Source organism: Cherax quadricarinatus, chromosome 1 (assembly GCF_038502225.1).
Source record: "Cherax quadricarinatus isolate ZL_2023a chromosome 1, ASM3850222v1, whole genome shotgun sequence".
In the NCBI taxonomy this organism is placed as follows: Eukaryota; Metazoa; Arthropoda; class Malacostraca; order Decapoda; family Parastacidae; genus Cherax; species Cherax quadricarinatus.
In genome coordinates, this window is record NC_091292.1 from 19,725,187 (window position 1) to 19,742,264 (window position 17,078).

The 17,078-nt window shown below is 42.2% G+C and overlaps 1 protein-coding gene across 2 annotated transcripts in view; it reads right to left on the minus strand.

Annotated features, from left to right (window-relative positions):
- The window catches only part of LOC128690788 (alkaline phosphatase, tissue-nonspecific isozyme-like), a 63,001-nt gene that overhangs the window by 11,987 nt on the left and 33,936 nt on the right, over nt 1-17,078 (minus strand). For both annotated transcript variants that reach the window (XM_070101034.1, XM_070101095.1), the window contains exons 4-6: nt 11,446-11,638; nt 1,666-1,829; nt 1,098-1,296 (exon numbers count right to left, since the gene is read on the minus strand). In XM_070101034.1, coding sequence (XP_069957135.1) covers nt 1,098-1,296; nt 1,666-1,829; nt 11,446-11,638 — 556 coding nt within the window. The remainder of the gene's footprint in view (nt 1-1,097; nt 1,297-1,665; nt 1,830-11,445; nt 11,639-17,078) is intronic.

Below are 17,078 nucleotides of genomic sequence, written 5' to 3' on the forward strand. Positions count from 1 at the left end.
TCCGTCAGCCTTGGTGGTGGTTGTCAGTCCGTCAGCCTTGGTGGTGGTTGTCAGTCCGTCAGCCTTGGTGGTGGTTGTCAGTCCGTCAGCCTTGGTGGTGGTTGTCAGTCCGTCAGCCTTGGTGGTGGTTGTCAGTCCGTCAGCCTTGGTGGTGGTTGTCAGTCCGTCAGCCTTGGTGGTGGTTGTCAGTCCGTCAGCCTTGGTGGGGGTTGTCAGTCCGTCAGCCTTGGTGGTGGTTGTCAGTCCGTCAGCCTTGGTGGTGGTTGTCAGTCCGTCAGCCTTGGTGGTGGTTGTCAGTCCGTCAGCCTTGGTGGTGGTTGTCAGTCCGTCAGCCTTGGTGGTGGTTGTCAGTCCGTCAGCCTTGGTGGTGGTTGTCAGTCCGTCAGCCTTGGTGGGGGTTGTCAGTCCGTCAGCCTTGGTGGTGGTTGTCAGTCCGTCAGCCTTGGTGGGGGTTGTCAGTCCGTCAGCCTTGGTGGGGGTTGTCAGTCCGTCAGCCTTGGTGGGGGTTGTCAGTCCGTCAGCCTTGGTGGTGGTTGTCAGTCCGTCAGCCTTGGTGGGGGTTGTCAGTCCGTCAGCCTTGGTGGTGGTTGTCAGTCCGTCAGCCTTGGTGGTGGTTGTCAGTCCGTCAGCCTTGGTGGTGGTTGTCAGACCGTCAGCCTTGGTGGTGGTTGTCAGTCCGTCAGCCTTGGTGGTGGTCAGACCCTCAAGCCTTGGACACATAGTTATGGACAGCTGCTTGAACAAGTCGAGTAGAATGTGTTTCGCATTGCTTACGTCTTTGTTTAAATCCACCACAACAGCGGTGAAACCCCAGCAAGTGGGGAACTACCCCTTGGATCTCTAGCAAGTGGGGAACTACCCCTTGGATCCCTAGCAAGTGGGGAACTACCCCTTGGATCTCTAGCAAGTGGGGAACTACCCCTTGGATCCCTAGCAAGCGGAGAACTACCTCTTGGAACCCCAGTAAGTGTGGAACTACCTGTAATAATGTTGGTAGAATTACCGAACACAAATACAACTAATGCGACATTTTACTGTGGCATTAGCTGCACTTGTATCCTTTTACATTATACAAGGAACTCATTCTTGAAATTTACCGAGGAGATAGTCGGTATCATGAGCGCGAACTTTCTCCATCTCGCCAAGAGTTGTGACGTAGCGAGCTGAGTGACCTCTGGAGAGCTTGTCGTTGAGCCACTCCCTCGTCAGGTTGCGACCGTCCTTCCGAAAGCAGGTGGAGTTGAGGGACGCGCCGCGGCTTGCGCCCAGCGCCTGGCGTCCGCCACCCAGGATTACCTACACAGAAAAATTAGCCTCATTATTCCTGGCGCTGCTGTAATGGTCACCGAGGAAAGCAGAGTGGAAGGAGAGGGAAGACAAGAGCATTATCGCTTCTACCAAGGTTCTATTGGTTAAAAAGATAAATTTTATGTTGGTTGGTTAATGGGGTTTAAAACCTGTCGCCTACATTAACCTTTTCACGACTAGAAAAGAATATACGTAATATTGTATTTATATATTTATTTCTTAGTTCATTTAATTTAAGATTTATGCATTAGAAGAAACATGAGTTTAATGTCAACAGTCTCATAACCTCGTGGCTCATTTATGAAGCTCAGGGGAGACAGAAATTGATGCTTGATCCAGAGTTCACTTTCATCTTACTTTGATGTTCTTGCCAGGAAGGTCTGTCACCAGCTGGTCTGCGATGTCTTTACAACCGGCTCCCTCTTCTCCTAGAGCGCTATCACACTCCCAGTCACGATGGGCTGTGTGGGCGTATGCGGCCGCGGGCGTGGCGTGAGTAATTCTGGTGTTTGTCACAATACCTGTCAGTGGTAAATAGTAAAATTAGAAAAATCATTTCTGTTTAATCTAACACATTAATTTATATAAACAAATTTCTCATCTGAGTTTAATGGCAAGCTACGTTCTTAGACGTCTGTTTGGCTTGGCAATGGGTAGCCCTGTCTCCCCAGTACTTTGTAACCTATAGATGAATTAGACACATGTGCAGCAATTGGGTATCTATACTGTGGAGACGTTTCGCTAACCAGTGACTTTACCAGTCCAATATAGAGAATAATGCTGCAGATGGTGAAAGATAGGAAGACGTAGTTTGAGGTTATTAGTCCCTCAGCCTCCAGAAATCTCCACAATATTGTTACCCAAGTTTTGAACAAGTGTCTTATTAATATACTTTTTAATTTTGTAAATGCATCACCATCATCATCGTCATCAGGCCAGACCACTTTACCCAACTTGAAAAATTCATTCAGAATCTCATAATCTTGTTCTGAATACACATACCTTAAAAATTTAATGCTAAAGCGCAGAGCACTTTTAGCTTAAGTGTTTCAGAAGGCTACATATTAAACAACTTAAAACCCGGACACAGTGATAATGATTCTGCATCTAACTTCAATGATTTTTGGATTTAGATGTTGCCACCGAAGTGGCTAGTTTATTGTGCACCTCTTATTGAGGAAGTACTCCTTGGCACACATTCGCTGCCTGACTACGGTGGAGTGAGGTTGTGCCCAGCACCCCTCTGCTGTTTTTCAGGCGAGCTATCACAGTACATCAACAACCATTGAGTAGTGTGGACGTGCGCTGCTCATTTTGGGATATCAAAATGGCTGAACATACAGTACGGAGAGTAAATACTATCTGCATAGAGCTGGTTCGTGGTACGTTAAGTGGAGATACGATGAATGTACTTCTCCCTAACATCATCAGGGACACATATGGTATCCCCAACGAGGAATTATATGGCGTCGCTCTTAATGGTTTGTCAAGAATCTTCGTGAAATTTCTGAGAGCCGGCTTCTACACAAGAATTGTCGAGCAGTACCAGGAACAACGCATGAGTGTGAATTCAGCGATGGATGTTGTGTTACATGATGTTTCTAAGTACTACACATGGGTGAAGGTACGGAATGTACCCTTCGAGGCTACGGCGTATGGACTACAGGAGTTTTTTCGCAGTTATGGGACAGTGCATTCTGCAACCATGGGGGTATGGAGGGATGGTCCGTATGAAGGAATGCCAGAAGGTTCTTACACCCTTAAAATGTCTTTAACAAGACCTATACCATCCTATGTAACGATGACCGGTTGTAGAACACAGGTTTATGTGTACTATGCGGGTCAGAGAAAAACATGTCGTCTGTGCAGCTCTTATGAGCACATGGCAGCCCAGTGTCCTAGGAGGCAGGCTCCTCGAATTCTGGAAACGCCGATTGTGATTCAACAGTCGTGTGATTTGGTGCCTGGCTCTGTTGCCTCTGGAGGCCGGAGGCCAGATCTCTGGAGCCAGGAGGTCGACCGGGAGGTGGCGGAGGAGGAGACGTGTGTCACTATCCCAGGGGAGTCGGGGGAGTCGAAGGTGTTATCTGAGGAGTCTATAGTCCAGGAAGCTTCGACTCAGGAGGGTTTACTGGCAGATGTCATCAAGGATTTCTTGGATGGGGATGAGCCTGGTGTAGAAGGTGTCCTCAGTTTATGTGAAGTTGGAGAGCTGGAGGGACAACAAATTGTGGAGAAAGACTTGAGTAAGAAAAGGCTGGAGTGTGTGGTGGCCGTGGAGGTACACCAGGAGGATACGTCTGAGGGTGAGATGTGTGTAAGTGGAAGTTCTAGAAAAAGAACTGCGGCATCAGAGATAGACGAGGTTATTACCCCGGGGCAGAGGCCGGGGAAGAAGTCATGGGCAGCGGTTGTGGAGCCGATGCCTCATAGTGCTAGAGGTGCGCCTGAGTTGCACAGTGGGAGAGGGAGGGGGGAGGTGACTGCACAGGATAACTCGAGTGGTAAAGGAATACGTAATGTGAAAAGTGCAGCGAGTAAATCCCAGCGGCATAGGGGAAAGCCGCCACTTCTATAATTTTCAGAAGTGTCACGCTTAATGTCAATGGACTTAAGACTGAGGTTAAGAAAGTTTGGTTGGAGTGGTTTTTACGGCGGTTTGATGTAGATATTTGCTTTTTGCAAGAGCATAATCATAGGGCTGGTTGTGTGTTGCGGTTAAAAGGATATCGGATGTATGTTACCAGTGGTTTGCAATTGAAAGGTGGGGTAGCAGTGGCGATAAAGGAGACCAGCCCCTTGCGTGTCATCGGCTGGGAAGAGGGGGGGGGTGGGAGGGTCGTGAGGGTGGATGGTGTCTGGGGTGAGAGTCGAGCTAGTTTTGTAGGAGTTTACATGCCAGCAACTAGCAATACCAGGGTAAAAGTAGATTTTGTCAGAGAGGTATTGCTGTATCACTTGAGAGGTTTGCCTGCTATAACAGTAATAGGAGGTGATTGGAATTGTGTGATTAGGAGTGGTGATGTCGAACCGAGAGGGGCGGGTTGTGTGCTGAGTGTGCTGAGGGATGTATTGCGAGATATTGGGGTTGTTGATGTGGTGGGGAGGGGGGGTTACCTAGTGGAGCATACGTTCGTCCGTAGGGGATATGAAGCGCGATTAGACAGAATTTATATTAAGCAGGGTATAGATGTTGTGAGGGTGCAAACCTTCGATGTGGGGTTTTCTGATCACAGAGCGGTAATAGCAGATTTGATGTGGGATGGAGTGGTGCGTATTTATTCTGGGTACTGGAAATTAAATGTAAGGCTTCTTAAGGAGGAGGGGGAGGGGCCTTTTTTCAGTGATTGGTGGTTGCCTTTTTGGGAGGCTAGGAACAGGGAGATAGATCTGTTAGATTGGTGGGAAATGCAGGCAAAACCTGGAATAGCGAATTTTTTTAAGGCTAGGGGACGAGAGGAGGCGAGGTGGCGTTTTGGGTTGCAAAATTATCTGGAGGGACAGTTGCAGGATTGTTATGTTGGGGGAGGTGGTAGGAGGGATGATATGGACAGACTGCGGAGTAGAATAGCTGAATTACACAATGATAGGTTTGATGCAATTAGGGTTAGGGCGGGGTTAGAGGATGTTTTGTGGGGTGATAAGCCGTCTGGGTATGTTTTACGTAAATTTCGGGACCGACAGAGTGTAACCACCATTCTACAATTGGAGACAAGCCCTGGGGTGGGAGGGTATCCAGTGGGTCGAGTCCTATCCAATACGGAAAGTATGAGTCTCTATGCTGATAGTTGGTTTAGAGAGAAATGGAGTTGGAGGGAGGGGGGTTCCTGGGAGGGTATTTTTGAAGGGGGGTTCCATAGCGTTTTAAGTGAGCAGGATAGAGTGGGGTTGGAGGTTGGTATAAGTGAGGTTGAGGTGGAAGAGGCAGTTTTCGGGATGAGTACCGGGAAAACACCAGGGATAGACGGTATACCAAATGATTTTTATAGAGCACATTGGGGGTGTATTAGGCAGTGTTTTGTTAGGCTATTGGACCATATGTTAACTAGTGGGAAGTTGAGCATATCGCAAAGTACGGGTGTCATAGTTTTGGTGCCAAAGAAGGGGGGGGGTAGAGAGTTGAGTGCTTACCGTGCAATATCTTTGATGTGCGCTGATTACAAGGTTTTTGCGAAAATTTTGGGTAATAGACTGAAGAAGGTCATGGGGTCGGTGATACATGGGGGACAGTTTGGTATCCCGGGGAGGAGTATGCGGGTAGGTCATGGTCGTATTCGGGATTTCCTTGAGGGTAGTAATAAGGGAGGTATTCTAGGTCTGGATTGGGAGAAAGCTTATGATTATGTGGATAGGGAATTTTTGTTTGAGAGTATGGTGAGAATGGGTTTTGGAGGGAGGGTGGTTGGATGGGTGAGGACTTTGTATGAGAATGCATCAATGAGAGTACAGGTAAATGGGAGGTTGGGTAGTTCAGTAAGCATGGGAAGGGGTTTAAGGCAGGGGTGTCCACTCTCCCAAATACTCTTTGCATGTATGCAGAATCCTTTCTATGTTCTGGTTGATGGTGGGATGGGAAGGTTGGGGGAGAGTGGAGGATATTGTGGGAATATTGTTGGTTATGTAGATGATACAACTGTTTTACTTAATGGGATTGAAGATTTAAGAAAAGTGGGAAGGGTAATTGAGATTTTTGGGAATGCTACTGGGATGAGGGTTAATAAGCAGAAATCACGGTTGTTGGAGGTAGGCGCTTGGGTAGGAGGGACCTTGGGGGAGGAGTTTGGTTGGATAACTGTAGATAGGCTAAAGATTTGTGGGATTTTGTTTTTGGCAGATGCACAGGAGAGCAGGAGGGTTAATTCAGAAATGGTAATGGACAGAGCTTTGAGTAGGCTGAGGGGTCTAAGGGCCGGGGATGTAACCTTGCATCAAAGGGTTGTGGTGGTAAATACGCTGATTTATAGTAAGGTGTGGGGAGTGGCGGAAATTTACCCATTAAGAAGTCAGGATTTTATGGAAATGCAAAGAAGGGTCTTAAGGTATGTGTGGGGCTATGGGAGGGCGTGGTTGGGTAAAGATGTGGTAATGACTGCGGTAAGGCAGGGAGGACTGGGATTGATTGCATTAGGGTCTAGGGTGAAGGCGCTATATGTGAAGCAGAGGTATATTCGGGCAGCGGGGGAAAGGGGTCTTCGGGTGGGGGAGGTGATGGGGGATATCCGCAAATGGTGGGGTGGCAGGGACTTAGTGGAGTGTGAAGACATGTTGCGGTTTATGTTAAAGGTATGCAATGTTAAAAAACTCAAGGTAAAACGGTTAGTGGGTGTGGGTCGTCGTCAGGAATTAATGCAAGGGATGGCAGTGTATCCCACATATGATTGGAGAGGGATATGGGTGGAATTTAGTAAATTAAGAATACCGGCAAGAGAGAGGGAATTAGTATATAGATTTCTTATGGGGACGTTAGCATCGAAAGAGGAGCTAAGACGAATGGGTTTTGTGAGAGAGGCGTCATGCGCTTTTTGTGGGGAAGTTGAAACGGCTTTTCATGTAGTATATTTTTGTTCTGCATTGGAGGTGGTAAGATTGTGGTTGAAGAGGGTTTTCTTTTTATTGGGGGGGGGAAAGATATCACCCCTTAGGGCTTTAATGTTAGATATGGAAGGGGTACCCAAAGAGGTGGGAAGGGCTATCAGATATGTAATAGTTGATTACTTGTATGTTTCTTGGGGGATGAGGGAGGTGGAGGGGAACATTAGGATAAAAGCGTTGGCGGCGAGTTTTTATAGGACAGCATGTAGGAACAAACAATTATATGGGGGAAGGTGGGTAATTAGTTTTCCGGAGGGATATCGTGGACTTACTGTTGAACGTTTACTCCGTTTGAGTATGGGGTGAGAGGCAAGGGGTTGGTCTCTTCAGTGGTGCGCCCTCTTGGTGTGATTGGAAGCCTGGTGAGGTATGGTTGATTAGTTTGCACGGTGGTTGATGTGGGTAAAGTTTATTGTAGGAGTATGTAGACCTTATGAATTTTTGTAAAATCACAGAGTCAAAAGTTGTATGTGATTTTCGGTTTTCCCTTATTGTTATAAGAATCTTTTTATATAGGAAGGTTTATATTTATATGTATAATGTGAGGTTATGTCTTGTATATTTTTAATCTGAAGATAGATTTAGCCTTGTCATACACCTCTTTTTTTTTATTATTGTATTGAATATGTACATTATGCACTATGTACGAAAATATATAAGTATTTGATGGGGTTTATATATCCCCTTATTTTGTATGGAAGGTCCTATTATATATTGAGTGTTAATCAGTAACATTAACTTTGTGTATGTAGGTGTGTTTGGGGGAACCAATGTCTTTGTATAGTTCTATCATAGATTGTAATATTTAGTTTATTTGCAGACAAGTCATTTAGCGATTTATTTCTATGTATGATTTAGTTTGTTCTTATGAATAAGTGCACATACACGTATGTGTATATGCATGCGTATATGTATACATATATGATTGCAGGACTCGTTCCTACATGTCTTATAATGACCCTGACTGTTTTTGTTTGGAAGTCTGCTGGGTTGGGTTATTTTAGTAGAAATTGTTTTCAATGACCATTCATTAGGAAATTAATGTATGTTATTTGGAATGGGGACTGTACATACGGGGGGGGGGGGTAGAAGTGTCAGATGTGTCGGCACTGGCAATAATGAGTATTGTAAAGGAGTTTGAAGATTATGTGGATTAATAATATATAAATAACAAAGTGGAAAAAATAATGCAGATTGTAGGTTTGGGTTTTCCTTGGTTATAATAATAATGATGTAATCTTACTTAACATAGTTACATTGGATGTAATGTATATGGGATGAGGGACAGGTGTGACAACACAACGTTAATCGTCTGTGTTCATTTAGACAATGAGATTTATAATTTTGAGTAAGAACCGATACTGTGTTCTTTTATTTATTTAATGTATTGTGTTGTTTTAAATAAAAATATAAAAAAAAAAAACCTCTTATTGACACTAACTTACTCACTCTGAAATAATATTAATACTTCACCTCATTTTTTATGTGAGTTTAATTTTCTGTTTACATTTAATATTGCTGTTTACCTTGGAAAGTAACTTGTTGATTCACCACCCACATGTTACGTCATCTCCTTACCGCTTTGTTTACCGAATTTTTTTTTAATTTCTCATGTAATGCTAATTTGTCATTGTATTTTGTGTATACTTGACATGTGTACAACACTTGGGTGTTGTTATCAAGACTGATAGACTAATTATATTGACTCCAGGCTGAGGGACTGATGACCTCAGTCTCCTTCTGATCTTCACTATTCTTCTTTGTATTGGACTGATGAAGCCACTGTGTGGCGAAACGTTTCCTCATTAAAGATACCCAAGTGTTGTACATGTGTCTAATTTATCAACTTGTTGGTTCTCTGAACCATCCATATACATTGTGTATACTATGAATGTATATTATCATGACATGTTCCTGATGATGATGATGGTGGATTTATCAGCGAAACATTGATTTACCCAACAATAAATATCTTATGACGATATGTTAATCTTTCGCACCTGCCAATATATATATATATATATATATATATATATATATATATATATATATATATATATATATATATATATATATATATATATATATATATATATATAGGTATATATCAAACTTCTACTCTCCTTACCCATTTCTACTTTGTATGTATGTCGTGCCAAATAGGTAAAACTGGTCAATTAGTAAGAACTCATTTAAAATTAAGTCCTTTCTAAAAAAATTCTTATCTTTAAGATATTTTTTTTCATTTATGTTAATGTAAAAATTAATAATTTTGTACGAAAAGAACCTTAGAAAGCTTACCTAACTTAAGCTTACCTAACTTAAGCTTACCTAACTTAAGCTTACCTAACTAAATATATTTTAGATAAGTTTACAATAATTTAATAAAGAAACACAGTGAAATTCTTTTCGCTAGGTTCAGAATGATTTTTGCGAAATATTTCATACAGAAATTTTAGCTTGCCTTATTCAGCAAGAAGAGTGTTACTATTTAAGCGAAAATCGCAAGTTGTACCTGTTCGGCACGACATATACATACATACATATATATATATATATATATATATATATATATATATATATATATATATATATATATACATTGTCTCTATGTCTACAGCAGGACTCGAACCTGCAAACTCTGTATTAGAATCCACAGAACTTTACCACGGAGCCACACCATCAACAGGTGGCCTGGCTCCGTGGAAAAGTACTGTGGATTCTGATACAGAGTTTTCAGGTTCGAGTCCTGCTGTGGACGTAGAGACAATATATATATATATATATATATATATATATATATATATATATATATATATATATATATATATATATATATATATATATATATATATATATATATGCAATAAGATCACAGTAAACAGGTGATTTCGGAATATGCAAAACAACCACTCTGAAAAAATAGAGAAATTCCAAGCGCTTTCGTGACTACTCACATTATCAAGGAACTATGAAAGTAAAGCATCCAAGGAAGCTATATAAGGGGTCTGGCCAGCACCTCACTATCAGATCCCACAACGGTTAAACACCTGACGCGCGCCGACCCAACTTGGATAGGTCCTTTGCACAACTCACCTCACAAACTATTCTACCCAAGAAAATTTAAAAAATTATTTGTCCAGTGTATTATTAAATTCTTCCCAAATTCTATTAATTATAAATGGATCTAATTTATATAAACCAAAGGAAATATTCATATTATTGTCAAAACTGCTTTTTATGAAACAAGATTCAATTATATTCCTGTCGACCATGGACTTGCTTGATACTACTTTCTCAACTTTTTGAAAATCAATTGGATGGTTAAAATCTCTTACATGAATAAATAGAGCATTGGAATCTTGTCCAGTTCTAATGCTATATTTATGTTGTTTTAATCTTAGTTCGAGATTTTTACCAGTTTGACCGTAATAAACTTTATCGCAAATTTTACAAGGAATCTTATAGACACATCCATCAGCATTTTGGGGGGAATTCTTTATCAAAAGTTTTTTTTACTGTATCAAGATTTTTTTTTTTTTTATTCAAAAATCTTGATACAGTAAAAAAAAATTTTGATAAAAAATTCCCCCCAAAATGCTGATGGATGTGTCTATAAGATTCCTTGTAAAATTTGCGATAAAGTTTATTACGGTCAAACTGGTAAAAATCTCGAACTAAGATTAAAACATCATAAATATAGCATTAGAACTGGACAAGATTCCAATGCTCTATTTATTCATGTAAGAGATTTTAACCATCCAATTGATTTTCAAAAAGTTGAGAAAGTAGTATCAAGCAAGTCCATGGTCGACAGGAATATAATTGAATCTTGTTTCATAAAAAGCAGTTTTGACAATAATATGAATATTTCCTTTGGTTTATATAAATTAGATCCATTTATAATTAATAGAATTTGGGAAGAATTTAATAATACACTGGACAAATAATTTTTTAAATTTTCTTGGGTAGAATAGTTTGTGAGGTGAGTTGTGCAAAGGACCTATCCAAGTTGGGTCGGCGCGCGTCAGGTGTTTAACCGTTGTGGGATCTGATAGTGAGGTGCTGGCCTGACCCCTTATATAGCTTCCTTGGATGCTTTACTTTCATAGTTCCTTGATAATGTGAGTAGTCACGAAAGCGCTTGGAATTTCTCTATTTTTTCAGAGTGGTTGTTTTGCATATATATATATATATATATATATATATATATATATATATATATATATATATATATATATATATATATATATATATATATATATATATATATATATATACTGGCATACAGAAATTTTGAAAAATTATGCTAAACTGATCACATAAAATTAAATAATATATAATGAGATCTGTGGTACTGTGGCACTAACGAGGCTGGTTTTTTCCTGAAGACCTACACAATACCAGTCACACCACCAGCTGTAACCTTACTACTAAAAAACGGTTTCCTGAGTCCACCGGTTTGTGGTGCACTCAGCGAGGCGCCCTCAACTGTAGACTGTTGTCAGGCTAATCCTCCTTGGTTACAGAGGTGATTCCGCTCACCTGTATCCTTGCCCGCCTCCTGCGCCCAGTGGAGGATCGAGGTCACCCGAAAGGCAGGATTCTTACTGGCGGAACAGTTGCCTTTGGTTACGCTTTGGTCTACCCCCAGCGTGTAGAAGTTACCCTTCACCCCGCATAGGAAGGCGGTGGCTGTGGCAGCACTGTCCGGCACCTGCTTGTCTACGTTGTAAGTCTGCCAAGGAGAGAAACACTTGGTTACACACATATACACATACAAGCAACCGGAGCTCGGTTATTAACGCACTCAGCTCACACACTGAGGACCATGGTTCGATTCCGGGTGCGGGTGGAAGCATTAGGGTGTGTTTCCTTAAGACAACTGCTGTCCCTATTTATCTAGCACTAAGTAGGTACCTGGGTGTTAGCTGACTGGCGTGGGTTGCACACTGTGGACAAAATAAACCCAAGTTGTCCGTAATGCTCTGCATAAAAAGGGGCTTTCTATATATGTCATTAATGTCAGCTAATGAGGCCTGGTCACAGACCGGGCCGCGGGGGCATTGACCCCCGAAACTCTTTCCAGGTATGGTCTGTATACTTTGCACAGGTTATTGTAGAAATAAAAATTTATTATTATTATTATTATTATTATTATTATTATTATTATTATTATTATTATTATTATAATTATTATTATTAATTAATTATTATTATTATTATTATTATTATTATTATTAAAAACAGGCTAAAGGGAGGAGCAATTAGGAGCAGAAAAAAGCATACAGCGAATTAATATAGAGAATCAGCGCGATAAGCAGCAGGGATAGAAACAACAGAAAAATAAGAAGAGAGGCTGAAAGACAATGTGAAAATGGCATCGCATCAAAGGCCAAAACTGAGCCAAAGTTACTCCACAGCCACATAAGAAAAATACAACTGAGAAGGAAGAAGAGAAGGCTGGGGAAGGAGGAAGGGATGTTGACGGAGAATTACAGAAGCATGGGAAGCGCTTAGCAAAAGATTCCAAGAAGCCTTCATAGAGGAAAGAACTTCCAGATGGCACTGTAATCAGAACAGGACTGGTAAGTCAGCGGAAGGCTTCTGTCATATGACCAAAAGCTCCAGTAGCGGGTCATCATATGACTAAAACTCGCGTCAGGAAACGCTTGTCCTGTTTCCTGACAAACATTATATAGTTCCACACAGGTACTGGACAGTACACAACAACGCAGGAAAGAGGTAACGGAATTACTACTCGTACATGACCTGGATGTAACAAAAGCAATGGGACCAGATATTTCTCCACAGGTGCTGAGCGAAGGGGCAAAACATCTATGTGACCCAACAGTAAGGGTATTCAACCATTCTCGCAAATTACGACACCTGTTAGAAAATTGGAAAACGGCAAAAATGGTCCCTTGTTCTATCTAGGCTGGAATATTGCTGCACACTAACAGCACCTTTCAAGGCAGGTGAAATTGCTGACCTAGAAAATGTACAGAGAACCTTCACGGCGCGCATAACGGAGATAAAACACCTCAATTACTAGGAGCGCTTAAAGTTCCTGAACCTGTACTCCCTGGAACGCAGGCGGGAGAGATACATGATTATATACACCTGGAAAAATCCTAGAGGGACTAGTACCGAACTTGCACACGAAAATCACTCACAGCGAAAGCAAAAGACTTGGCAGACGATGCAACATCCGCCCAATGAAAAGCAGGGGTGTCACTAGCACGTCAAGAGACAATACAATAAGTGTCAGGGGCCCGAGACTGTTCAACTGCCTCCCAGCATACATAAGGGGCATTACCAATAGACCCCTGGCAGTCTTCAAGCTGGCACTGGACAAGCACCTAAAGTCGGTACCTGACCAGCCGGGCTGTGGCTCGTACGTTGGATTGCGTGCAGCCAGCAGTAAAAGCCTGGTTGATCAGGCTCTGATCCACCAGGAGGCCTGGTCACAGACCTGGCCGCGGGGGCGTTGACCCCCGGAACTCTCTCCAGGTAAACTCCAGACAGAGAAGCTGCTTTGAATTATAGATCAGTATCTCTTACATGTATACTGTCAAATGTTCTGGAGAAGATAGCAAGGAGAAGGATATTAGGACACTTGGAGAGAAGAAAATTCCTTACAGAAAACTAGCATGGATTTAAGGATGGAAAAATTCTGTATTATCAGTCTGCTGGAATTCTACGATAAATCAGAGATAAAACAACAAAAAACAGTATTGGAATAAACTGTATTTTCTTGGACTGTATAAAAGCATTTGATACAGTACCATATCAGAGATTAGTCCAAAAATTAGAAGAACCAACAAGGTTTGAAGGCAGAGTGCTCCAGTGGATCAAGGAGTTCTTAAATAATAGAAGGCAGAGATTATATGGGATGAGACATCCAAACAGAGGAGTGGAGTTCCACAGGGTTTAGTGTTAGGACTCCTACTGTTCCTAACATGTGTGACTTACTGGAGTAGGTGAATCCTGTGTGTCACTGTTTTCTGATGATGTAAATATAATAAGAAGAATAAGAAGAGGAGAGGACGTGATAAACTCCAGAGAGACCTCGACAGACTGAGGACGAAGTCAAAAAACTCGCTTCTTGAATTTTCAACACAAACAAACGCAAGGACATGCGTTTTGGAGAAGGTGATGGCAGACCGGGCACTGAGTGCAGCATGGATGGAGAAAAGCTGCAAATATCACAGTGAAAAGGACCTTGAAAGAATATAACATAAGCATAGCACCGAACTACACATAAACTGTGTAACGTCAGCGGCATATGTAAGATTAACAGTCCTCAGAATAGCATCCTGGAACCTCCCACTAGTGACGAAAATATGGAAACCAAACTAACTTGAAAGATTTATGCCTTGTATGAAGGTCTCTTTAGATGTGAAGGAACTGGTATGGACGAGTGTATGAGGTGATGTGATCTGAACAATTCTTCGGTAAAGAATCATTCAGATTAGGAGGAATGTAGTATGAAAAGAGGACATAGGAAGAGAACCTGACGACTTGAGAGGAAAGGACGAAGGGGGGGATATGATTTATAGATACAAAGTTTTTAAAAGCAATTGACAGTGTAGACAAAGAGGTCTGTCAGCGCGAAGATTGACTGAGGCTCGATCCTCCCGTCAGCTAACTAGAAAACAGATTCTAACTTTACTCAGTTCTTTCTGGCTTGTACGAGGCTACAACCGCAAAAGAGTCTTTAAATGAGAAAAATATACATAAAAACATTTCTTTGTGGAATCGAATCTCAATGTGTCCCTTAAGAACTTCAATATGTCAGGAGAACAATTTGATTTCAACAAAATTATCTGTACATAAGTCAATGGGTCATTCAGCGTTAGGACTGGTGTAGGCTCTATCCTTCATCCACTAGTCACAGCCCCGGTCTCTTCCCTAACTAGCCAGGCTATTGCACCGGCCGTGAGTCAGTAATTACCCTGTAATTATCCTGGCCTTCATAAAGGTCACAACACACCTCAGACACTCGTCCAAACCGGTTCCTTCACAACTACACAGACCTTCATACAACGAAAAAATAATTCTAGTTAGAATTTATTTTTCCTATTAGTATTGTCACTAAGGAGGTTTTCAAACAGTGAAGTGCCAGGTGTTATTCAGTGAAGTGCCAGGCGTCATTCAGTGAAGTGCCAGGTGCCAGGAAATTAAAACTTGATCAAAGTACAAAACAAATTCCAGCCACAAAATAGAGCGAAAAACTAACGTCAAAGACCTGGGAGTGATCATGTCGGAGGATCTCACCTTCAAGGACCATAACATTGTATCAATCGCATCTGCTAGAAATATGACAGGATGTATAATGAGAACCTTCAAAACTAGGGATGCCAAGCCCATGATGACACTCTTCAGGTCGTTTGTTCTATCTAGGCTGGAATATTGCTGCACACTAACAGCACCTTTCAAGGCTGGTGAAATTGCTGACCTAGAAAATGTACAGAGAACCTTCACGGCGCGCATAACGGAGATAAAACACCTCAATTACTGGGAGCGCTTGAGGTTCCTAAACCTGTATTCCCTGGAACGCAGGTGGGAGAGATACATGATTATATACCCCTGGGAAATCCTAGAGGGACTAGTACCGAACTTGCACACGAAAATCACTCACAACGAAAGCAAAAGACTTGGCAGACGATGCAACATCCCCCCAATGAAAAGCAGGGGTATCACTAGCACGTTAAGAGACAATACAATAAGTGTCAGGGGCCCGAGACTGTTCAACTGCCTCCCAGCATACATAAGGGGGATTACCAATAGACCCCTGGCAATCTTCAAGCTGGCACTGGACAAGCACCTAAAGTCGGTACCTGACCAGCTGAGCTGTGGCTCGTACGTTGGATTGCGTGCAGCCAGCAGTAACAGCCTGAACATTAAAATGGTATAAAATACCGACAGGTTGTTAGGTAAGACACATATGCAACAGTTAGGTATCTTTATTTCGAAACGTTTCGCCTACACAGTAGGCTTCTTCAGTCGAGTACAGAAAAGTTGATAGAAGCAGAAGATACTTGAAGACGATGTAATCAGTCCATCACCCTTAAAGTTTTGAGGTGGTCAGTCCCTCAGTCTGGAGAAGAGCATTGTTCCATGGTATGAAACAATATGGAGATGAAGTGACAGGATGGAGCCTTATATAGCGCCAAGAGGTGAGACATAGGTCACTAGAAGAGGTAAGAACTCAGATGCTGGGAGGTCAGGTCCCTCTCAAATCCAGCCGTTCTCACTAGTAGAGGTTGTCGAAGTTGATTGTAGGTCTGTACCAAGATACCCTTGTGTTGCAGTGTCTGACAGATTGAACATTAAAATGGTATAAAATACCGACAGGTTGTTAGGTAAGACACATATGCAACAGTTAGGTATCTTTATTTCGAAACGTTTCGCCTACACAGTAGGCTTCTTCAGCCTCTACTAGTGAGAACGGCTGGATTTGAGAGGGACCTGACCTCCCAACATCTGAGTTCTTACCTCTTCTAGTGACCTACGTCTCACCTCTTGGCGCTATATAAGGCTCCATCCTGTCACTTCATCTCCATATTGTTTCAGACCTTGGAACAATGCTCTTCTCCAGACTGAGGGACTGACCACCTCAAAACTTTAAGGGTGATGGACTGATTACATCGTCTTCAAGTATCTTCTGCTTCTATCAACTTTTCTGTACTCGACTGAAGAAGCCTACTGTGTAGGCGAAACGTTTCGAAATAAAGATACCTAACTGTTGCATATGTGTCTTACCTAACAACAGTAACAGCCTGGTTGATCAGGCTCTGATCCACCATGAGGCCTGGTCACAGACCGGGCCGCGAGGGCGTTGACCCCCGGAACTCTCTCCAGGTAAACTCCAGGCGTCATTCAGTGAAGTGCCAGAGGCCAGTTTACCAAATGCAACACCAATTTGTGTTCATCATCGTGCCAGCTGTTACTTTATGTAAACTTTTCTAGCAGTTTACTAAACGTACCAGTAGTACACACAAAATAACCACCCAGCACTGAGTTTACCAAAAGTACAAATTCTAGTGCACTTGTGATGTAGTTCAGCTGGGCTTGTGAGGTCTCTGGGGAGACCTAATTTAACAAATTATATGGCCACACCTGCCTTGGCAAATGTCGGGGAGCCACGCCCACGTCTGAGGTCTTTTGTTCTT